At 36.9% G+C, this 20,480-nt stretch overlaps 1 protein-coding gene and 1 pseudogene across 12 annotated transcripts in view; both read left to right on the top strand.

Annotated features, from left to right (window-relative positions):
- Nucleotides 1-20,480, top strand: part of EIF4G3 (eukaryotic translation initiation factor 4 gamma 3) — a 321,219-nt gene that overhangs the window by 269,574 nt on the left and 31,165 nt on the right. For 10 of the 12 annotated variants that reach the window (XM_045548492.1, XM_045548497.1, XM_045548496.1 and 7 more), the window contains 8 exons: nt 4,019-4,165; nt 4,602-4,838; nt 5,839-5,943; nt 7,444-7,576; nt 10,513-10,607; nt 15,712-15,805; nt 16,791-16,908; nt 18,379-18,599. In XM_045548492.1, the coding sequence (XP_045404448.1) occupies nt 4,019-4,165; nt 4,602-4,838; nt 5,839-5,943; nt 7,444-7,576; nt 10,513-10,607; nt 15,712-15,805; nt 16,791-16,908; nt 18,379-18,599 (1,150 nt within the window). Of the gene's footprint in view, nt 1-4,018; nt 4,166-4,601; nt 4,839-5,838; nt 5,944-7,443; nt 7,577-10,512; nt 10,608-15,711; nt 15,806-16,790; nt 16,909-18,378; nt 18,600-20,480 lie in introns of those variants that run through there. The other 2 variants (XM_045548500.1, XM_045548504.1) reach the window with 2 other exon arrangements.
- LOC123635884 lies at nt 12,331-13,034 on the top strand (annotated as a pseudogene).

Below are 20,480 nucleotides of genomic sequence, written 5' to 3' on the forward strand. Positions count from 1 at the left end.
ATGCTGACAATATTTGTATCTAAGATTGCTGAGTGTCCTGTATATGGACAGGTCTCACCACGCAGTAAACAGTTAGTTTACTACTGTGTAAAAATGAAAAGGCAGGTGCTTTGCAGTGAATCTAGCTTACCATGCAGCATTACTAAAACATTCCAACTGATTCCCTTGCTCCCTGAGGAAAAGAAAGCATCTCTCAAATAGCCCTTTTAAAACACATACATCTTAATTTTGATCATGGACTATTAAGTGAAAATTTTAGTTGTCTAAATAGCTCCTTTTCTCACTGTCATACAGAACTTTTTATTCTTTCTATTATCCATGATAACATATGCAAGCATCTACCTTGTCCACTGTTATGAACTGAATGTGTGTGTCCCAAAAAATTCATAGGTTGAAGCCCTGACTCACAATGTGATTGTATTAGGAGGTGAGAGACTATGGAAGGCAATTAGTTTTAGATAAGTCATGAAGGTGGAGCCCCCACAATGGAATTAGTGTCCTGATAAGAAGACGAAGAGACACAAGAGCTGCTTCTTGCCGTGTAAGGACACACAGCAAGAAGTTGGCTGTCTGCGATCTGGGAAGAGGGTCCTCACAAGGACCAAATCTGCCAGCACCTTGATTTTGGATTTCTCAGCCTCCAGAACTGTGAGAAATAAATGTCTGTTGTTTAAGCCACCCAGTCTGTGGTATTTTGTTATAGCAGTCGAACCAGATTAAGATATCCACTCTTCATGTTCTGCTCCAACTAACCAATTTCAGTGGATCTCCTCCCCAGCCAGTATCCAGCAGATAACAAATGCTCACTTACTAATGTAATAATCCTATAAAATTTATTGTCTCTTAAGAACAAAAAAAATTACCATGCATCACTATTTTCATAGGATATGTTCTCACTGGCCCATTCCCATATTTCCATAACTTTGTCAACCATTCCCAGAGGGCATTAAGACCTTGTTCCAAACAGGTCTTTAGGGAGCTCTACAGCTAGGTATTCTTTCATTCAGAGATATGTTCTTGCAAATTGGTGGCCATTCTGCTGGTTATTTGGTTTTAATCTGTGTGAATATATCTAAAACCTTATGTGCGATCACATATTCTTCATTTCCTGTACATGTGAAATTTACTTTGACCACCATTTTGGGATAGCAGGTATTAATTTCTCTTGCTTTTTGTGATTCTCTCCTTACTGCTGCTTAGTGAGCTAACTTTGCTTATATACTTTCTTTGAGAGCTATGTTATTACAATATAGGTTACCCTTAATTTTTAATCATAAGCATTGCAAATAGAGCTCCAAGTGTTTAAATATGGCTGTATTAGTTGTTTATTGGGCTCTTACTATTTGCCAACTGCTATTTTTTGCTTTTCCTGGACTATTTCATTTAATCCTCGCAACAGTCCTAAGAGATACATATTATCCCCTCTCATCACCAGGATATGGGTGGGAAAAAAAGAAAAAATTAAAAAAAAATACATGTTATCCCCACTTTTGAAAGAATCAGGTTTGCTGAAGCTAAGTAATTTGGCCAAAGTCACATGGCAGAGCTGGGATTATGGCTATTTTCAAAGATCTCTTTTTCAACAGCTGTTTTATAATGTCCCTCAATCTATAATCATCGAGATGTCTTTTAGATGAAGAGACTGGGGCTCCATGAGTTAACTTGCTCAAATTCGCATAGTTGATTAGTTAGAGAGTTGGGATTCAAATTGTGATTTTGTGACTCAGATTCTAGCACTCTTTCAATTTCAGTTACAGCTTACTTATCTGTGACTTATTAAAGTGCTTCCACACTGGATGCTAAAAGCTGGCCTCCCAGTTGGACCCAGGTACTATGCCTCACTTGTTTTAGATGATGAAACTAAAACTTGAGTTAAAAGAATTGCTTTTGTTTATAGCAAGTGATCCCTAACCCACCTCTTTGAACACAGCCTTCCCTGTACTACAGGTATAAAAGTAATAGCTTGTATACCTTTTCCCCTACTTAGGTCATTCTATATGTTTTTGTCAACTAAACCATCACAAACTGTATTTATTTCATCTTTCTGACTTGGGGATGGGGCTTAATTTAACTCTAGTACCTCGCACCATATGGCAGTGGCTTGGAGTTTCATATTGTTGCCCACATTTCTCCCATTTTGTGTGCAGTTAATACTGTAACGCAGGAAACATCTCTTTAGAGATAATAGATTGTGGCCTAGACCATTTTTGTCTTACAAGTCAGTTATATACTTAATGATAATATAGGTGATTCAGGTGAATATGCCAAGAAGCTGGATAGGACTTTTTGGCTGGTTTAACTTATGTTCCTATAAAGCAGCAAATTGGATATAACTGCTCATTTTTTAGAACCTTGTTTGTTCTAGAACCTGACTTCATGTTGATGCTCTATTATATACCAGCCTGCTCACGGATATTGGTTCTCTTTTGTATTTCTTAATAAAATCAGTGCATATTGTGTGTTCTGAGTCCTTTATGGTAGGAGAGAGAGTATATTTTTAGATTTTCTTTGGAAGACCTTTGCTTTCATGTAGCATTTCTTTTCTTGAAGGCTGATGAATTCCTAAACCCTCTTGTTTGACTTTAGAATAGGCCTGACTATGAACTGATTTTAAGACACTTGGGTTTGTATGGCTTGAATTTGGAGTAAGGATACATTAGCTTTTCTCTGGTTGTCTAAAAAATTACTTGATATTAATAATATTCCCCTATTTCTAAGTTAATGTTTTCTGCTGAAAAGAAAAGTGTAGTGAAATACTTGGTCCCTTGGTTAATTAAAACTAGACTTCTTAAATAATTTTTCATACATCATAGGGAATATGTTGAGGAATGTGCTGTCAATTCTAGCACAAATATACTACAGCAGTATCATCCTCAGTTCTCAAGAAGTTTCTCTAGCTGTTCAGTCTTGATCAGGAGCTGAGTCCATTCTGGTTAATATCATTAACTATTTTGTGAGCATAAACACAATGTATCCTGTTATCACCAAGATCTCCCATGACTCCTAGGGCAAAGACCATGCATACATTTGAGAACTTTGGGAGCCACTTTGTGATTCCAGAAAAACTGTTTTGCCATGTTATAAAATAGCTGTTCAAAATGATGTTCAAGGGGATTTCATCTGTAAAATAGAATATTTTAGAATCGCTGCAGTATGCTGTTCTTATATTCTAAACACCTTAATAAGAACATCTCTGTGTTTGGTTTCAAGTAACCTTGAGCTGTTGCAGTTATTAGAAAATAATTATTACTGGATTCAGATGGAAATCTTGTAAGCATCTTGACTCCAAACTTGTAGAAAACTAGTATATTCTTCTGGCATGTCAGAAATAGTAGTAAATGTGCTATATTGATAGTCAAAGTACTAGCATTACCATATTATGACATTCCCCTAATGAACAGATATTTCAAAAATTCTCAAATGTTCCATCCTCTATTCTAGAATAAGGATCTCATCTAGCCGGGTACGGTGGGTCATGCCTATAATCCCAGTGACTTGGGAGGCTGAGGTGGGAGGATTGTGCTGTTGCACTCCAGCCTGGGTGACAGAGCAAGTCCTCATCTCTTAATTTAAAAAAAAAAAAAAAGATCTTATCTAGTACAGCAGTTTTCCTATGGCCATGAAATTTTTTCCTGCCTCATGTCATTTGTGTTTGTTCCTTTAAACCAACATACATATTACAATGGTAGTTTAAAAAAAAAAGTAGTAACCCTACAGAATTAAAAAAAAAAATAAACAAGTGCAGGGTTATAGTTTTAATGATATGACAAGGATTTCCATGTCAGCTAGAGGCATGGCTATAAAAGATACAGTACATTTTTATGTGAGGAATTCATGTCTTTCTATATAAAATTCAAGATGTCTTATTGTTGAATCATGAAATGCTTGAAGCTAAATTGTATACCACTTGTAGAATGCTTACCTGTGGTTCAGTCAGCATTATTTTACACAATAAAGAAAATAGATATTTTTAATGTCTTTAATCTTGCTTCTTTTGCATTTTCCTGTCTGGATGCAGCTGAAAGTACCCATGGCAGACAAGCCTGGTAACACAGTGAATTTCCGGAAGCTACTACTGAACCGTTGCCAGAAGGAATTTGAAAAAGATAAAGCAGATGATGACGTCTTTGAGAAGAAGCAAAAAGAACTTGAGGCTGCCAGTGCTGTAAGTTGTTTCACAGAAAGATAGCACTTATCTACTTTGAGTGCTGTCAAGTAGAATTTGCATGAAGCCATATATAGCATCTCCCTACTATCTTGAGAGGGGCCTGTAGCCATTTTTTCATGTAGAGATACCATATTGATATTTTGGGGAATGCTTTATTCCTTTTCTTTAGTGCCTAATGTTAGAGCAGCTCAACTCTCCAAGCCAGGGATTCAGTCTAATCCTAGACTTCCGAGAGGTTGCTTTGTTCCAGAAACCTGAAATGGATGCAAAATTTGGGGTATAGTTCAGTTTTCTGAGGAGTAAGTCCATAGTTAGCTGTCAGGTTCTCAAAGGGAACCTGATCCCCAGAAAGGGTAAGGGCTGTGAATCTTAGTGTCTATAGTGCAATACAACTTTCATCATGAAGATGCTATTATTCCTCCTTACACAACAGCCAGAGGAGAGGACAAGACTTCATGATGAACTAGAAGAAGCCAAGGACAAAGCCCGGCGGAGATCCATTGGCAACATCAAGTTTATTGGAGAACTCTTTAAACTCAAAATGCTGACTGAAGCCATCATGCATGACTGTGTGGTGAAGCTGCTGAAGAACCATGACGAAGAATCCCTAGAGTGCCTATGTCGCCTGCTCACCACCATTGGCAAAGACCTGGACTTCGAGAAAGCAAAGGTAAAACTTCAGTAACTTAGAAACCTTCAGGACGGGCTCTTTGTCAGTTGTAAAAGAACTTAGACTGTCAACAAAAGAGTTCCATCTTGCCTCAACAAGTCTAGGTTGCTCATTTTTCTTCTTGTACTTATCTCATTGTCAGTGTTTGACCATCATGCTTTTTAGCATATTTCCATTAGTCAGAGGTGAGGAGGGTCCCAAATTACATAAAAGCCAACTTGTAGATTGTTCGGATTATTTGGCTCTTGTTCTTTTTCTTCCTCTATAACCATTTCACAAGTCATTTGTATGTATAGCAAATTGTGAAGAAAAATAAGGAGAGAAAAGTTACTATGAGCGATACCTAAGGGTGATGCTGAAATGAAGACACAGTAGCCTTCTTGAGTTTATGCTCTAATTAATGACTCAGCTATCTAACCATATATAAGAAATCATTAAAAATACTATAATTCAAACATAACATAGTGCTGTCCAAATAAGGGTTGTGGAAATTCGAAATGCTTCAAAGAAATAATGTCAGAAATACTCCATAACATCAGAATCAGCTAGGATTATGTTTGGCTGTGACAGAAAACCCAGTGGTTTATACAAGATTGAGGTTTCTTTCTCACTTAATGTAAACAATGTTCAGAGGTCAGTCCTTCCAGCTTAAGGTTGTTCTACTCCTCGGGTGTAACCGATGTCCTAATCGTTCTCACCAGAGAAGGTAGGATAAGAGGCAAAGGACATGGCCCCTGCTCCCTCAAGGAATATTCCAGGGAGCTGCAGTATAACATTTCCATTTATATTCTGGCCTGTAATTAATCACATGACCAAAGCTAGCTGCCAGGGAACCTGGAAAGTGTAGTCTTTATTTTGAGTTGTCATATGCACAACTAAAAATTCTGCCACATTACCTTTTGGCTATAAATTGATATTCCTAGACTATTTAAAAATTCTACATGGTAAAATTACATTTGAATTCCACAGCTAGGAATACTGATGATTTTGTCTCTTACAGCCACGTATGGACCAGTACTTTAATCAGATGGAGAAAATTGTGAAAGAAAGAAAAACCTCATCTAGGATTCGATTCATGCTTCAGGATGTGATAGACCTAAGGCTGGTGAGTAGGAAAAATAAATAAATGAATAAGCCTAATGGTCCAGTCTCTTTTAAAGAATTGGATTGGGGAAGGATGGCCTATACTTTACATGTGTAAAAGCTTAATGCTTAATGCTTTATGCCTGAACTTAATGCCTAAAGCAAAAGCCTCAGGACTCTCAGAACTTGAATTGGCAAACTTGCAGTGAGAGTTACGCAAAAGGACAGAAGGCCTGTTGCCTGTTACTTGTTTTCTTCTCCTTACTCTGATTATCAAACCACATTGCAATTTTGAAATTGGCTGTTTTGAATTCAAACTGTGACCAATTAAATTTAGTCTTTGTAAGCTTAATAAATCAGAAAGTCTCATATTCACAATGAATACATGTAACTTCCCTGAGCTTTATGTTTTTAATTTCTAGAATGGGGATATTGCCTACCTTGAAGATTTGTTGTAAAGATTTAATGAGATAATTTTGTAAGTTGCCCAGCTTACAGATATTAGTGGTTTCTTCCCTATTGTTTTTCCTGTAGACTCCCCTGTTCTGCTCCTTTTTTCCTCCTCATTTCTCATAGCAGGTACAGTTCTTACCACTACCACCTCTGTTCTCTTTTCTTAGTTTAACTCCTACAGGGAATATGCTGCAGCCTGCCCTAAACTAGAGAAAGTGAATACAAGGCCCCTCCTCTCCCCTGTCCTGCACCCAAGCCAAATAACATTGGCTTTATCCTGCTAAGTCCAGATGTGATCTTAGGATCCTTCTTATTACCAAAGCCACTACCAGTTGATCAGAATTTGCATGCTGGTTTAAACCTGTTTGCCATCCTTGCCTCTAGCTAATATAAATAAATATAAAAAACTTCTCCACCCAAGCTTTCAACCACTTGTACTTATATCAGATGTTAGGACCATAGCTAGGAAGGAAAAGAGAAGTATAATTATAAAGAGACAACTTGTTTTTGTCTTTAGTAGAGGAGATAACCAAAGGCCAAAGTGGTGTGGCATTTTGTTTAGGATACCAGAACAGAACTATGATGTTGGAGGAAGAAAAATGTTAGTCATGCTTAATTTAGAACTCCTATGGAATGTGATATGATCTGTGTAGTGATACCCTAAAGTAAGGCAAGGCCAAGGAATCTCATCCTTTTTGATTCATCTTCTCTTTTTGCCTTTCAATTGTACAAAATAATGATACAATACATTTGGGCCATGGAGAAAGATATGCCATGCTAAAAATATATACATATATTTGGGCCAGTTTTTAACTCTGTTCTTTTTATCCATCGGCTATTGGAATGTTCAACATACAGTTGGCCAGGGTTGATTGAGAAGAATTTAATTCGTTAGCTTTAATTCTCAAACTATTCATAGTGCCATCTATGAGACAGATGAGAAACTGCCATAATAGCAGATTATGTAGGTATTTTATACTTTTCCAGAGTGAAAAATAAAGATTTTTGAAAATTTTTTTATTTTTATTTTTGGCTATCTGGTTGATAACCTTATTTTCTACTTTTATAGTGTAATTGGGTATCTCGAAGAGCAGATCAAGGGCCTAAAACTATTGAACAGATTCACAAAGAGGCTAAAATAGAAGAACAAGAAGAACAAAGGAAGGTCCAGCAGCTCATGACCAAGGAGAAGAGAAGACCAGGTAAGGGATGGAGTCTACCTGACTTTAGAGAACTTGAAAGTTTGGGGGACACATAATTAAGAATTCTGTCTTTAGATGTGATATGAGATCAGAAAGAAAAATGAAGCGGTTGCACCTGGAGACTGGTTATTGAGTAAAAGCAGAGATTGCATGAACATGATTTCTTTGACGACTTAAAAGCCATTAATCAACAAGACTTTATTAGGCATCTTCTGTATACTCAGTAGTGGTCAGAGATAGAAGTGGGAAATATAGTTCCTTCTCTCTAAAAGCTTGCAATTTATCTGGTAAGGTAAAACTAATACAGGGAACATTTGTCAAGCAAATGGAAGGTATTATCAATTATGAAAAGTATACTCCATTAAGGTTGTTAAAATTTAGAGAAGAGAGGTAGAAAGCTGGCAGAAATCTTTATTTGAGGAAGGAGCACTTGAACCTAGATCTCGAAGGATTATTGATATTTGGAAGAGAACAATTTTAGTCATGTAATTTAAATAAACATGTTGTAAAAAGAAATCAACAAGACTGGAGCAAAATTTAAGTATTCAGAAGGAATGGAAAAATGTTTGGAAGAATGGGGCCAGATTGAGAACTTTTGACTTGATTTGGTAGACATTAAAGAGCCATTCAACAAAGAGTAATGTCATGCTAGAGGTATCTAATAAGAATCACTCTATTCTTTGCACAATGAATCCAGGGGCTACTCTGAATCAGCAACATTACTGTTGCTGAAATCCTGCTTGTAAGGAGGTGAGACTTTGTAACAATAAGAACAGAAAAGAAGAAACAGGCAAAAAAAATACAATAGATGAAATAGAAAGCATTTTACACCTGAGAAAACAGTCCATTGACTAAGTTTAGGAACATTGGAAAAGGAAAACTTTTTCAGAGGGAAATGATAATTTTTCTTTTGAGCCTCTTTATTTTGAGATGATCATAGGACAACCAAATGGGAACACTCATTAATCTACTGTGCAGCTAAGTGATCAGGGTAGTAACTGGGTCATATAGTATAATGGTTGAAAGCATAGACTCTGGAGCCTACCTGTCTGGCTTTGAATTTCAGCTCTCCTACTTCCTAGCTGTATGACCTTCCACAAATCACTTTATCTGTAAAATGGAACTAATAGTAGTACCTAGGATTTCTGTGAGAATGAAATAAGGTAATATGTATTCATTGTAACATCTGGCTCATAGTAAATACTCAGTAACAGCTAGCTATTATCACAGAGTAGAGTTCATAGTAAAGTTGTTAGGACAGATGAATTCTCCAGAGAAGAAAGATTACTTTTAAGTTTCATGAGATGCCACACCTGACCCACCTTCCACACACTTAGTACCTATCACAGTACATCTCAAGTAATGACTTATTTATTATTGAACTAGATTGAGAGAGGAAAGGAGAAGATATCAAAACCTAATTCTTGGAGGATCTCCACAGATGACTAAAGGAGGAAAAGAACTTTTGGAAAAGTGACATATAAAGAGCACGTGGAAGGAAAGAACTAGGATGTATGAGTCACAGAAACAAGGAAGAAGCAAGTCTTTTTAAGATCAGTAATAACCAGGTAGCTCATAGAAAACCAGGAAGTATATTAGGATCAGGAAGCTCATAGAAAATCAAGAAGTCTGTTAGAATCAGGAAAGCTCTTGGTTAGACAGTTTGGTGATTTTTCATTCATTCATTCAACGAATATTTATTGAGTGCCTGTCACTTAGTGAGAGACACAAAATCCCTTCCGTCATCCAGTTTATACCTTACTGGGGTGGGAAAGACAATAAACAAATACTTAAAAATATAATTTGTCAATAAACATTTTATATATATGATATAATGTATGTAATTTGTCAAATAAATTTGTTCCATAGAAAAAGAAGGGAGAGGGAGTGAGGAGTGGAGGGCTTGGTGACTAGGGTTGCAATTTTAAATCAGGAGGTTGGAGAATCTATTAAGGTTGGTATTATTTGAGCAAAGACCTGAAGCAGGTGAGGGAGTTAAATTATGGCTATCTGGGGAGAGAGAATTTTAGACAAAGGGAATAGTAAGTATAAAGGCCCCGAAGCAGTATTTTCAAGGAACAGCAAGGAGTCCAGTGTGGTCGAAGCTAAGGGCATTAAGGGGAAGTGGGGTAGAAGATTGGGACTGAGAGCCAATAGGGGCCAGATCATTTAGAGCTTAGAAGGCCATTTGTATGGAATCTTGTCTTTTTCTCTGAGTGATATAGAAAGGCATTAGAAGTGTTTTGAACAGAAAAGTAACAGAATCTGGCTTATACTTTATTGGGAATATGCTGTCTACTATGATGAAAACAGCTAAGGGTGGAAGCAGGGAGGCCAAAGGGGAGGTTTGTAAAGTAATCCAGGAAAGAGATGTTGGTGGCTTAAACAAAACTGCTAATGTTGGTAGTCGTTAGAAGGGACTAGATTCTGAACATACTGTAAAGGTTGAACTGACAATATTTGCTGACAAATTGAATGTGAAGTGTGAGAGAAAGAGGAGTCAAGCTTTTCTGCCTGAGCAGCTGAAATGTTGGAGAAGCAGATGGGGGAAGATCAAAGCATACATGTGTCAGTTGATACCATTAAGTGCAATAAACCTTAGAATAATTTCCATCTCACTTCTCCCAAAGTGTTCTAGTCATTAACTCTATAAACATTAGATTTGGCCCTGCCTAGGAATATTCATTTGTGTCAACTGGTTTTTTTCTGGGTTAGTAATGTTTCATGGGAGATCCAATATAAGCAGAGCACTTCTGCTTATATTTTCATGCTGTGGGTATTAAAGAATCTGTCAGCAATGCTTTAACAGCTTCTTTAGTCTTTTTCCTTGGTTTTGATTGAAGTGAATGAGTTGAAAATGCTGCTCACTCTTTCCCTGTCAAACTGACATGAAACAAGTGAAAGATTGGCTTACTCTGTTCTTATTCTCCCTGTAGGCGTCCAGAGAGTGGACGAAGGTGGGTGGAACACTGTACAAGGAGCCAAGAATAGTCGGGTACTGGACCCCTCAAAATTCCTGAAAATCACTAAGGTGAGTGGGTCGTTTAAAACACAGTCAACATTCTCTTTTGATGCCTTTGATACAAAAAATTTTAATACAATTTACAACAGTTCCAAAACTTGAGTCTCAAAAGTACTTCTTGCTCCTATAAAATTGCAATATTGCATATTTTGTGTGGTGGTTGTTTTTTAATGCAGATACTTTTCTACAAGTCAGTATTGATCACTGTATTCTACATACTTGTCTTGGCATTAGTCTTCTTATTTCTATGAGGTTTTCCTAAAGAGGAAATGACTAGGTTAATGCTTAGAGTTATGAGATGCTTAATATAAGAGAGATGACAACAAAAATACTTCCTAAGCCTTAGTCAACTGCAAGCTTTTTTTAATACAGTGTATCCTTACCTCTGGGGAAGAGGCAGGTACCTGTTTAAATCTAACCATGAAAGGAATTAATGGTTTGCCATATCCAAGGCCTAAAGAAATCACAGAGGACCTATTAGAAATCACTCTGTAATAAAAATTTAATATACTCTACTTCCCTGTCTCTTGAGAGTCTATGAACAATAAGAGGAAAGAAGTTTCTCCTAGCAGATGTTTTCAGTAGTAGAAATTAATCACTAAAAGTAGGATGAAGAACTTTGGAGAATGTGGAGAAAGTGGAATTAAATTTGGTGAAAGTAGAAACTTCTACAGTCCCATGGGTTTTTCAAACTGTTTGCAAGTCTAGTTTGATCCTTACTTGTAGTATATGTACCATAGTTCTGAAAATTGGCAGCCTGCCAGTAGAATACTAACGACAGTCTAAAGCTAATGTGAAAACATTAAATGAAAGACGATAACTGACCAAAAGTAAAAGTCTTTGAGAAAATTAGAATAAAATGGGCTGTTGCTTGTATCTTCATAGTTTTCTCAAAACTTTGCTTCATGGGCCGGGCACGGTGGTTCACACCTGTAATCCTAGCACTCTGGGAGGCCGAGGCAGGAGGATCGCTCGAAGTCAGGAGTTCGAGACCAGCTTGAGCAAGAGCGAGACCCCGTCTCTACTAAAAATAGAAAGAAATTAGCCGGACAACTACAAATATATAGAAAAAATTACCCGGGCATGGTGGCACATGCCTGTAGTCCCAGCTACTCAGGAGGCTGAGCCAGAAGGATTACTGCTTGAGCCCAGGAGTTTGAGGTTGCTGTGAGCTAGGCTGATGCCACGACACTCTAGCCTGGGCAACAGAGTGAGACTCTGTCTCAAAAAAAAAAAAACAAAAAAAAAAAAACAATTTTGCTTCATGTTAGAACATTCCGCTTTGCAGGCCAGCCACTGTGGCACATGCTTATAATCCTAGCACTTTGGGAGGCTAAGGCGGGAGGATCACTTGAGGCCAGGAATTCAAGACCAGCCTGAGCAACATACTGAAACCCCTTCTCTACAAAAAATTTAAAACTTAGCCAGGTGTGGTGGCATGCTCCTGTAGCCCTGGCTACTAGGGAAGCTGAGGCAGGAGGATTGCTTGAGCCAGAAGCTTGAGGTTGCAGTGAGCTGTGATGATGCCACTGCACTCTAGCCCGGGCAACAGAGCGAGACCCTGTCTCACAAAAATAAATAAATAAATAAAAGAACATTTCTCCTCTGTTCTCCTCTGGATCTCTCAATGTTGTAATTAGCTAGGATCCTAGTCTCCAAGATTCTTACACATTCTTTTAGTTACTTATGTCTCAGAACAGGAGTTCCATTGCTGAAGACAGCTTGATTCCCATCCATCTCCATTTCCAGCTAGAGACAGTTTTAACCAAAACCTTATGTTTAAAGAATTCTTCCAGGGTGTTTGAAGTCCCCGCTCCATCTAAGGAGTTTCCCAGAACCCAGCTCAGCAGGCCTCAGCTGCACTAAGATGGTGACTCCCATGTATCAGCTCATAGCCCAGAGACAAGTTGAAGCAAATAAGCAACATGTAAGATGTCAGAAATGCTTGGAATTTGAACATTGGGCTTATGAATGCATAGATGCATAGGAAAAAGAAAATATCTGCATAGGCCTTTACGAACAGCAGAACTAAAAAAAACTTTAAAAGAAAAAAAAAAGATAATTATTACAACAAAGCATTAGAGAAACTAATGTAGAAAGACCAAGAAAAAAAGGTCTAAGAGTGTAACCAGTTCCAGTAGCAATAGCAGTGATGGTTCAGCCAGTGATTCTTAATCAGAGAGTGAAAAAATGTCTACCTCACCCTCCTCAGAAGACAGTGACACTGATGTAAACTCCTCTAGTTCATTATCTTTGGCCTCCTCCACAACCTCTTTCTTCCTCCTCCTCTGGTTCAGACTCCCCTTCCAGCTCTTCCAGTAACAGCAGCACCAGAACAGATAGCACCTCTAGGGAAGAGAACCACAAAAGAAGAAGAAAAAGAAGTAGAATTGCTCCATCTGTATTGTACTGATGGACTGAAAACATTAATGTCATTCTCAAAAGGGAATTTAGGATATGTTATGGCCAAATAGGTTAACTGGTAAAAATATCTAGAATTCAAAAGTTTCTAAATGTTTTACATTGTAAAAGCATAAAGAGTATTTATAATGAATTATATATACTTTTTATATATATATACTTTTATTTTGAAGGTAAGTCTTGTTTTTCTTTTTTATCTTTAAAATATATCTCTAGAACGTATTCAAAGCTGAAATCTGTAAATCTGTTTTTGTGATGGAGCTTGTCTTTTCTCCTTCTGAAATAAATGCCATACTCTGTTACATGTTAATGGTTTGTATCACCCTTGTTTTCAGGATAGTATATCAGAATGTCTGGCAATGAATTTCTAATACTTTTGGCTGTGTGTTGCTATATAAGATTTAATACATTGTTACTGTAAGCTTGAGAGTTTTCCTACTGTTAATAAATGTGGTCCACTTTTATGTTTATATTCAGAATGTTATTCTGTTTGTCCTAAATGGTAAGTTCTAAGAACCTGTTGATTTATTTATACCTTTCAAATGCTAGAAGTTTCAAGTTGCTATGTTTTATCATTCATTTTCTTCTGGTTCCTTAAGTTCTTTTAAGTTATTCTTTTATCCTTTTCTGAGGAAAATCATTCTAGAGGAACCTAAAAAGGGACAAAAAATCTGAAACTACTTGGGAGTCCAATCTCAGTACCTTCTGATAAATTTGTGTATTAGAAAACAAAGCAACATGTATAAGGCTAACTTAAGGAAAATTGCTATAAATATCTTGTGTATTAACATGCTATAAAAGGTACTATTCAAAGAGGTAGGAGGAAGAGAGGTAATTTTTATAGAAAATTAGGGCGGTATTTGTCACCTTTTATTAAGCTTTCATAAAGATTGACTTTTGCCATTTTTGCAATTCTGGTATTACAGTTGATATGATAACTGGTCATGTATGACAGTTACTGCATAAATGTGAATGATGGTGATTAATTAGATTTGTTTATTATAGCATATACTCAGTTGAAATATAGAATGAAAGGTTAAAAGGAAAGACTGCACAATATTTCTTAAAAATAAAATATTTTTATTGTGGTGAGATTGGTTTAACATCACATTATTCTGTGATGTCTTTTAAACTTTTTGGAAAGAGGTAGAAAAATCTTAATTTGAGTTATATGTAAGTTTTTAAAACTATAAATGTTAAGTCTTTTTTTATATTTTTATGAGAAGGCAGTAGAAAATTATTTTTTATGAAAATGGGCTTTTGTTTAAATGTTGAAATAATGTATGTTGTGAGTTTAAGAAGCGTATAATTACTTGTAGGTTTTACAGAACCATCTGTTTTCAGTGCTTATGGATCACTTGACAGGTGGATTTAATAAATTACTAATCAAACACATACACATAAAAGAATTCCTCCAACATCAGCCCCAACATCTTTGAAAATTATGTCAATATTTAATAACATTTGTGTTTTTAAATATTATAGTTTCTATTCATGGACACTATAAAAAAGAATGATGCTGGTATCTAATATTACTTCAGTATTACTACCTTAATATTTTGAAAAATATATAAAGTGTCAACCTTTGTGTATTGAGAAAATTAGACTGTAGGTACTCTACATGAGTATCCTAGAAAAAGTTCAAAACAGACTAAACATACTTATTGTTAACTGAGAGAGATTTGTGTGACAGCATGTTAAATAGAAAGGCAGCATATTATGAGCTGTCAGAACATAGAAATACCTTTGTTACAAAGAGCTGCATTACAGCTTTTATGTTATTAATACATGTGTTTTTTAATATGCATTACAATGTAATTCATTTCACTTCTACTCAAGTGCTTGCCGGGTTAAATGAGATAGATATCAGCCACCTGAACTCCCGGCCTAATGTCCATTCTCTTTTTTCTTCTCCTTTACTGAATCACATTTCACCTCCCCATCCCCAGCCCGAACATGAAATTTTTGGGTATCTGTTGACCTGTTTTCTGACAATCATGTAAGGAGATTAATGTGTTGATTTTATAGTATTTGTGGATTCCTTTTTTTTTTTAATTACTTGGCATTATTGTATAAAAAGAATCGTTAGAAACTGTTTATTATATTTAGCAAATTAATAAACCATCTTAAATAGGAGGTCCTGAATGCATTCTCAGACCAGTGCCTTCAAAACTGTTATTTTGTGGAAACTGGCATCCAAGGAAGTGCATCAGGGACCACAGGGATCCTAGTCCTGAAAACAGCTCCAATTTATGGATGTTTTTGATTTTTGAGACAGGGTCTCATTCTGTTGCCCAGGCTGGAGTGCAGTGGTGTCATCATAGCTCACTGCAGCCTCACACTTCTGGGCTCAAGGGGTCCTCCTACCACAACCTCCCAAGTAGCTGGGACTGCAGGCACACACCACCACACTCAGCTAATTTTTTTATTTTTCGTAGAGACAGTGTCTCACTATGTTGCCCAGGCTGGTCTTGAATTCCTGGGCTCAAGCAATCCTCCCACTTTGGCCTCCGAAAGTGCCGGAATTATAGGTGTGAGCCACCATGCCTGGCTCCAGTTTATATTTCTTAAATTGGCATTCCAAACAAAATTTTGTTGCTAAAATTAGTTCTAATGCACTGAAGAAGAATACAAGAAAAACTACTCTACTAGAATATTTCCTATAATTGACTTGTGGTCACTTATGTTATAGCCCACAATTGATGAGAAAATTCAGCTGGTACCTAAAGCACAGCTAGGCAGCTGGGGAAAAGGCAGCAGTGGTGGAGCAAAGGCAAGTGAGACTGGTAAGTACTGAGTGTCCCTCCTCAAACCTAGATGTGGTCTGCTAGTGTTTACCTTACAGCACATTCCCACAGTCATCGAACAATGATTTTAAGAAAACATCTTCCAAACTTTTATTGGTGGCCCTCTCCTTCTAATGTACATCAAGAGTTTCCTCCTCTGTAAGTATCTTTAGATAATTTTAAATATTTAAAAAAATCTTTTAGTTCAGTGAGGCTATTTAATTAACACCTTGATTTTTTAGGTTCCCTTGTTATTGTTCACAAATTCAGCATAGTTAGAGAAATTACTGGACCCCAAATTAAAAGGAAAACTAATTATGCTGATAGAATCTTAATATGTAGAAATATTTAATCACAAGGAGTTGTAAAAGAATAAAGAACTGGATTGAAACATTTTCAAAATCTTCATTAAAAAATCAGATTTTGAGAGGTTTGACCTTAGGACTGAAAATGTTTGGAACATCAGGAACACATCTTAATGACTGAAGAAGCCCCATGGAAAGAAGAAAAATTTCAGCATTAAAAAACCTTCTTCCCACATGTCCCTTCTACTAAGTAATTTCAGCCTTTTTTTTCTTAAATTTTTAAAAATTTCATTAGTCATTTAAACCCACATGCATATTTTCACATGCATGAAGTCGTAGCATTTACGCTGGTTAGCTTTGTTAAAGTGCAGTGTTCTCTGTTTTTGCTTTCCTCCCTTACCTCCTGTTTATCACTCCTACCCCTGCGCCCTGACCAAGATAATTATGTTTTTAAAGGAGCAAATGGTTGTAATGAACAAAGATTTCTAAACCTTCCTTTACATACAAATTTCCTATTTAACACTTTGCTTCTCAGAAGTTGGTAGATGAACCAAGAGATTGGCATCACCTAAGCTGATTAAAAAATGCCTGGTCTCAGGCCCCACCCAGGGAAGTGGGTGACTAATTGTCTGCATTTAAGTCATGTGATTTGTATTTTTTCTAAATCTCAACACCTGTAGATGCCTTACGGTCAAGTGCTTCCAGTTTAAACAGATTCTCTGCTCTGCAACCTCCAGCATCTTCAGGGTCTCCGTCATCCACTCCGGTAGAGTTTGATTCCCGAAGGACCTTAACTAGGTGAGAAGCCTGCTTTTTATGTTTACTCAAGGCCGTCCTGTTTGCCAGTATGAATGTCTCTCTCTCTCTCTCTCTCTCTCTCTCTCTCTCCCTCCCCCCATATACAGCCACAAGGGTTATGATGATAGTCTTCGTAGATGCATTGCCTTCTTCCCTAAAATTGATTTCCTTCTTTAATCTTCACATGCTATAATTTCTAAGATAGAAACATAACTTGTTGGTGGATTTGGGATAGGATGGAAGGGAGGGACTCCTTAAGAAAGCCAGGCCTACCAAAACAGCACTGGAGTCACGTCTCGGTCTCTCCAAGCTAATGCCCCAGGATGCTCTAGAATAACCTAGCACTCTCAAATGTGTGAATTAAAGAATATGATAACGCATCCATACATTTCTTTGTCACACTGTTCTTCAAGTTATATTTGAGGTGGTTCTTCAGTTTTCACTAATCTCCACATTCTACCATCATCCTACTTCCACTTTTGTAGGATTGATACAGTGAAGTATTCTGTTGGCTTGTTTATATAGAATCAATGAGGATCTGTAGTGACAGAGAATAAGATTTTTGATATAAGCACTTTCAGAACTGAAGTTTCATTAAGCTTTCCAACTTTTATTTTTTTATTACCACAATAAATTTGATCTGGTAGACTTTCAAACTATGTTACTTATTCCCTTGGCTTCTGAATCAAAATATACTTAGCACAAGTCAGCTTTTCATGAAGACTTGGATTGACATTTGTCTAATGGAGATATTTGTGGCTCTTTGCCCTGCCATAAATTTCCCTGATGGCTGTACTTTTTAAGTACTTGTGTGTATTCTTTCACAGTGGTTAGACCATTGTCCTGCCTTGGAGTCTTTCTGTTCTTTCTCTTTTAATTTGTTGCTTTGAACTGCCATGTGCCAAGGAGCTATTTGCCCAAATGGTTAGAATTGTCTAAAAGAAGACTAAATTGGGAGATATGTAGAGTCTCTCTTAAAAATGAGTAAAGTATATGAATTTGTCTAGTCAAAGACTGCTTCTACTTGATCCTCAAATATTTTCCATACATTTGAGTTTCTGAATAAATAAAGTATCATTGTTTAATTTCCAAGATAATAATACCACGTTCTCATGGTATTTGTTATACTTCCATTCATTTAGCTCATACTTTATCACTGTCTTCTTTTTTCTTAAAAGATTTTTTAAAACTAAAATAAGAAATTACCACTAACATTTACAAATTTTAAGTAGTATCCTTTTTATATTAGAGAAAAAAGTTAAAGCATCTTAATAAATATTATGATGATTTTACTTGTTTATATGAATAACTAACTGCACTTTGAAATATAATTGGTGCCTCACATATCTAATGTTATCTGTAAAAGGTTATTCTGTATACTTTTAGAAAGTCTTCATGTTATTTATAATTTGAATATGTAGGAGGTATAGAGTTGTCTTTCTTTTGAAAAGTGTTGTTTTGTTTTTTAAGTCGTGGAAGCATGGGCAGGGAGAAGAATGACAAGCCCCTTCCATCTGCAGCAGCTCGTCCGAACACTTTCATGCGGGGCAGCAGCAGTAAAGACCTGTTGGACAATCAATCTCAAGAAGAACAGCGGAGGGAGATGCTGGAGACCGTGAAACAGCTCACAGGAGGCGTGGACATGGAGCGGGACAGCGCAGAGGCTGAGCGAAACAAAACAAGGGAGTCGGGTGAGAGGCTCTTGATGAGCAGATAGAAACAAAGATTTGGGATCTTAAATGTGGAAGGAAAAATACAAAGGAGACTTTGTATATGGGTAGATGTCAGAATCAATGCAAGATAGCAACACATACACTCAGCACCTCAGAAGTTAAAGGGCAGCCTCAAATTTGTAACATAGTTCTCATTCCCTATATATGCCTTTCCTCAGCAGTTTGTAAATTTTCTTTTTTCTTTATTAAATGTTATGGTGATGAGGTCCTCTTCATGTATATTAAGCAATCTGAATTTCTTACACGTCCTATTAGCATCCCACACTGTACGTCGCTGTTAGAGTGCACATGCTGCATAGAGCCCCTCAAATGTGGGAAAATTCTAACACTATTGAACCACTGCAAGACAAACCGAAGAGAAGATAGTAGATTGTCTTCTGTTGCCTTTATCCTAGCAACCTGTATTTTTTGGTATGTACTTAGCATGTATATGCTTAGAGGACCTGCTCAGATAATGCTCTAAAAATTGCCTCATGTATTTAACCTATCTATGTTTGTGTCCTCATCTGTTAAATGGAGATAAGTTGTACCTACCTTATAGGGTTATTATGAAAATTAAGTTAATGCATGTAAATACTTAGAACATTACTGGATAAATACAAAGTTTTCAAAAGGTATTAGATGTGAGGCCTAGGCAGGAGGATCAGCTGAGGCCAAGACCCTGGGTAACATAGCAAGACCTCATCTCTACCAAAAAAAAACCAGAAAAAACAGCTGGGTATGGTGGTGCGTGTGCCCATACTCCTAGCTACTCAGGAGACAGAGGCAGTAGAATCACTCGGACCCAGGAGTTGGAGACTACAGTGAGTTATGTTCACGCCACTGCACTCCAGCCTGGGTAACAGTGAGACCCTGTCTCAAAAACAAAAAAAGGTATTTAGATGTCATGTTGATAATGATAGTGATGGAAAATAATTTTAATTAAAGATAATTTTCAGCGTCTTTTAACCTTAATCATGAAGAAATACTAGTTGCTCATAGCATTTATATAGCTTTCAAATTTGTTTCACCGTTTAAATTGTTTCTCATAACTAAAGTCTCTAAATGGATCTCAGAAGCAAATTGAAATGTCTTCTCACAATTGGTATGGATTTCAGATAATACAGCTTTAGAGATATGTGGCTTTCTTATAAGTGCTAAGTATTTTTGGAACATAACAGGATAGGACATGAAAATATCTGATGTGTAGTGAATAATGTAGCACAGCTGTCCTATGTGTGTTTATTGTCTGGGTCATTTGTTCATTCATCAAATGCACAGTGAATGTGAAGCACTTTATCCCTGTTTTTGGCCTTCAGTCTGCTGGATCAGAAAGACCTTTATCAAGTAATTCCATAAAAGATGCAAACTGAGAAAAACACTATGAAGGAAAGGAATTTGGTTCTAAGAATGTAGTTAACAAAGGAACTATCTAGAATTGAGGCAGGGGGGTGAGAGGGGCAACTTCACTCATCTGAAGGACCAGCAGGAATGAAAGGGGTTTGCAGGGAGGGTGGGGTGTGGAGCAGAGGGAAAGTGCGTTCCAGACAGTAGGTGTACTCTAAGCAAAGTTGTACGAGGAGGAGCCATGGTATTAGATAATTAAATATGAAATGTCCAATTTCGAGTCAAAAGTGTAGTTTATTAAATCTCAGAAAGAAACAGCGCAATTAAAGTATACACCTAAACTATCTACACAGTCTTGCCATCTTAACTGCAGCATGTTTATACCCCAGCGAAGAAGCCTGGAGTGCAAGTGGTGATGAAATTGTGAAAGGCATTTTCTACAGCTTGTTGAGAATTGAATATTTTTCCTTGGAAGAAGTGGTCTGAAGCCTGGAAGATGTGGTGGTCAGTTGG

Source organism: Lemur catta, chromosome 3 (genome assembly GCF_020740605.2).
Source record: "Lemur catta isolate mLemCat1 chromosome 3, mLemCat1.pri, whole genome shotgun sequence".
Taxonomy (NCBI): domain Eukaryota; kingdom Metazoa; phylum Chordata; class Mammalia; order Primates; family Lemuridae; genus Lemur; species Lemur catta.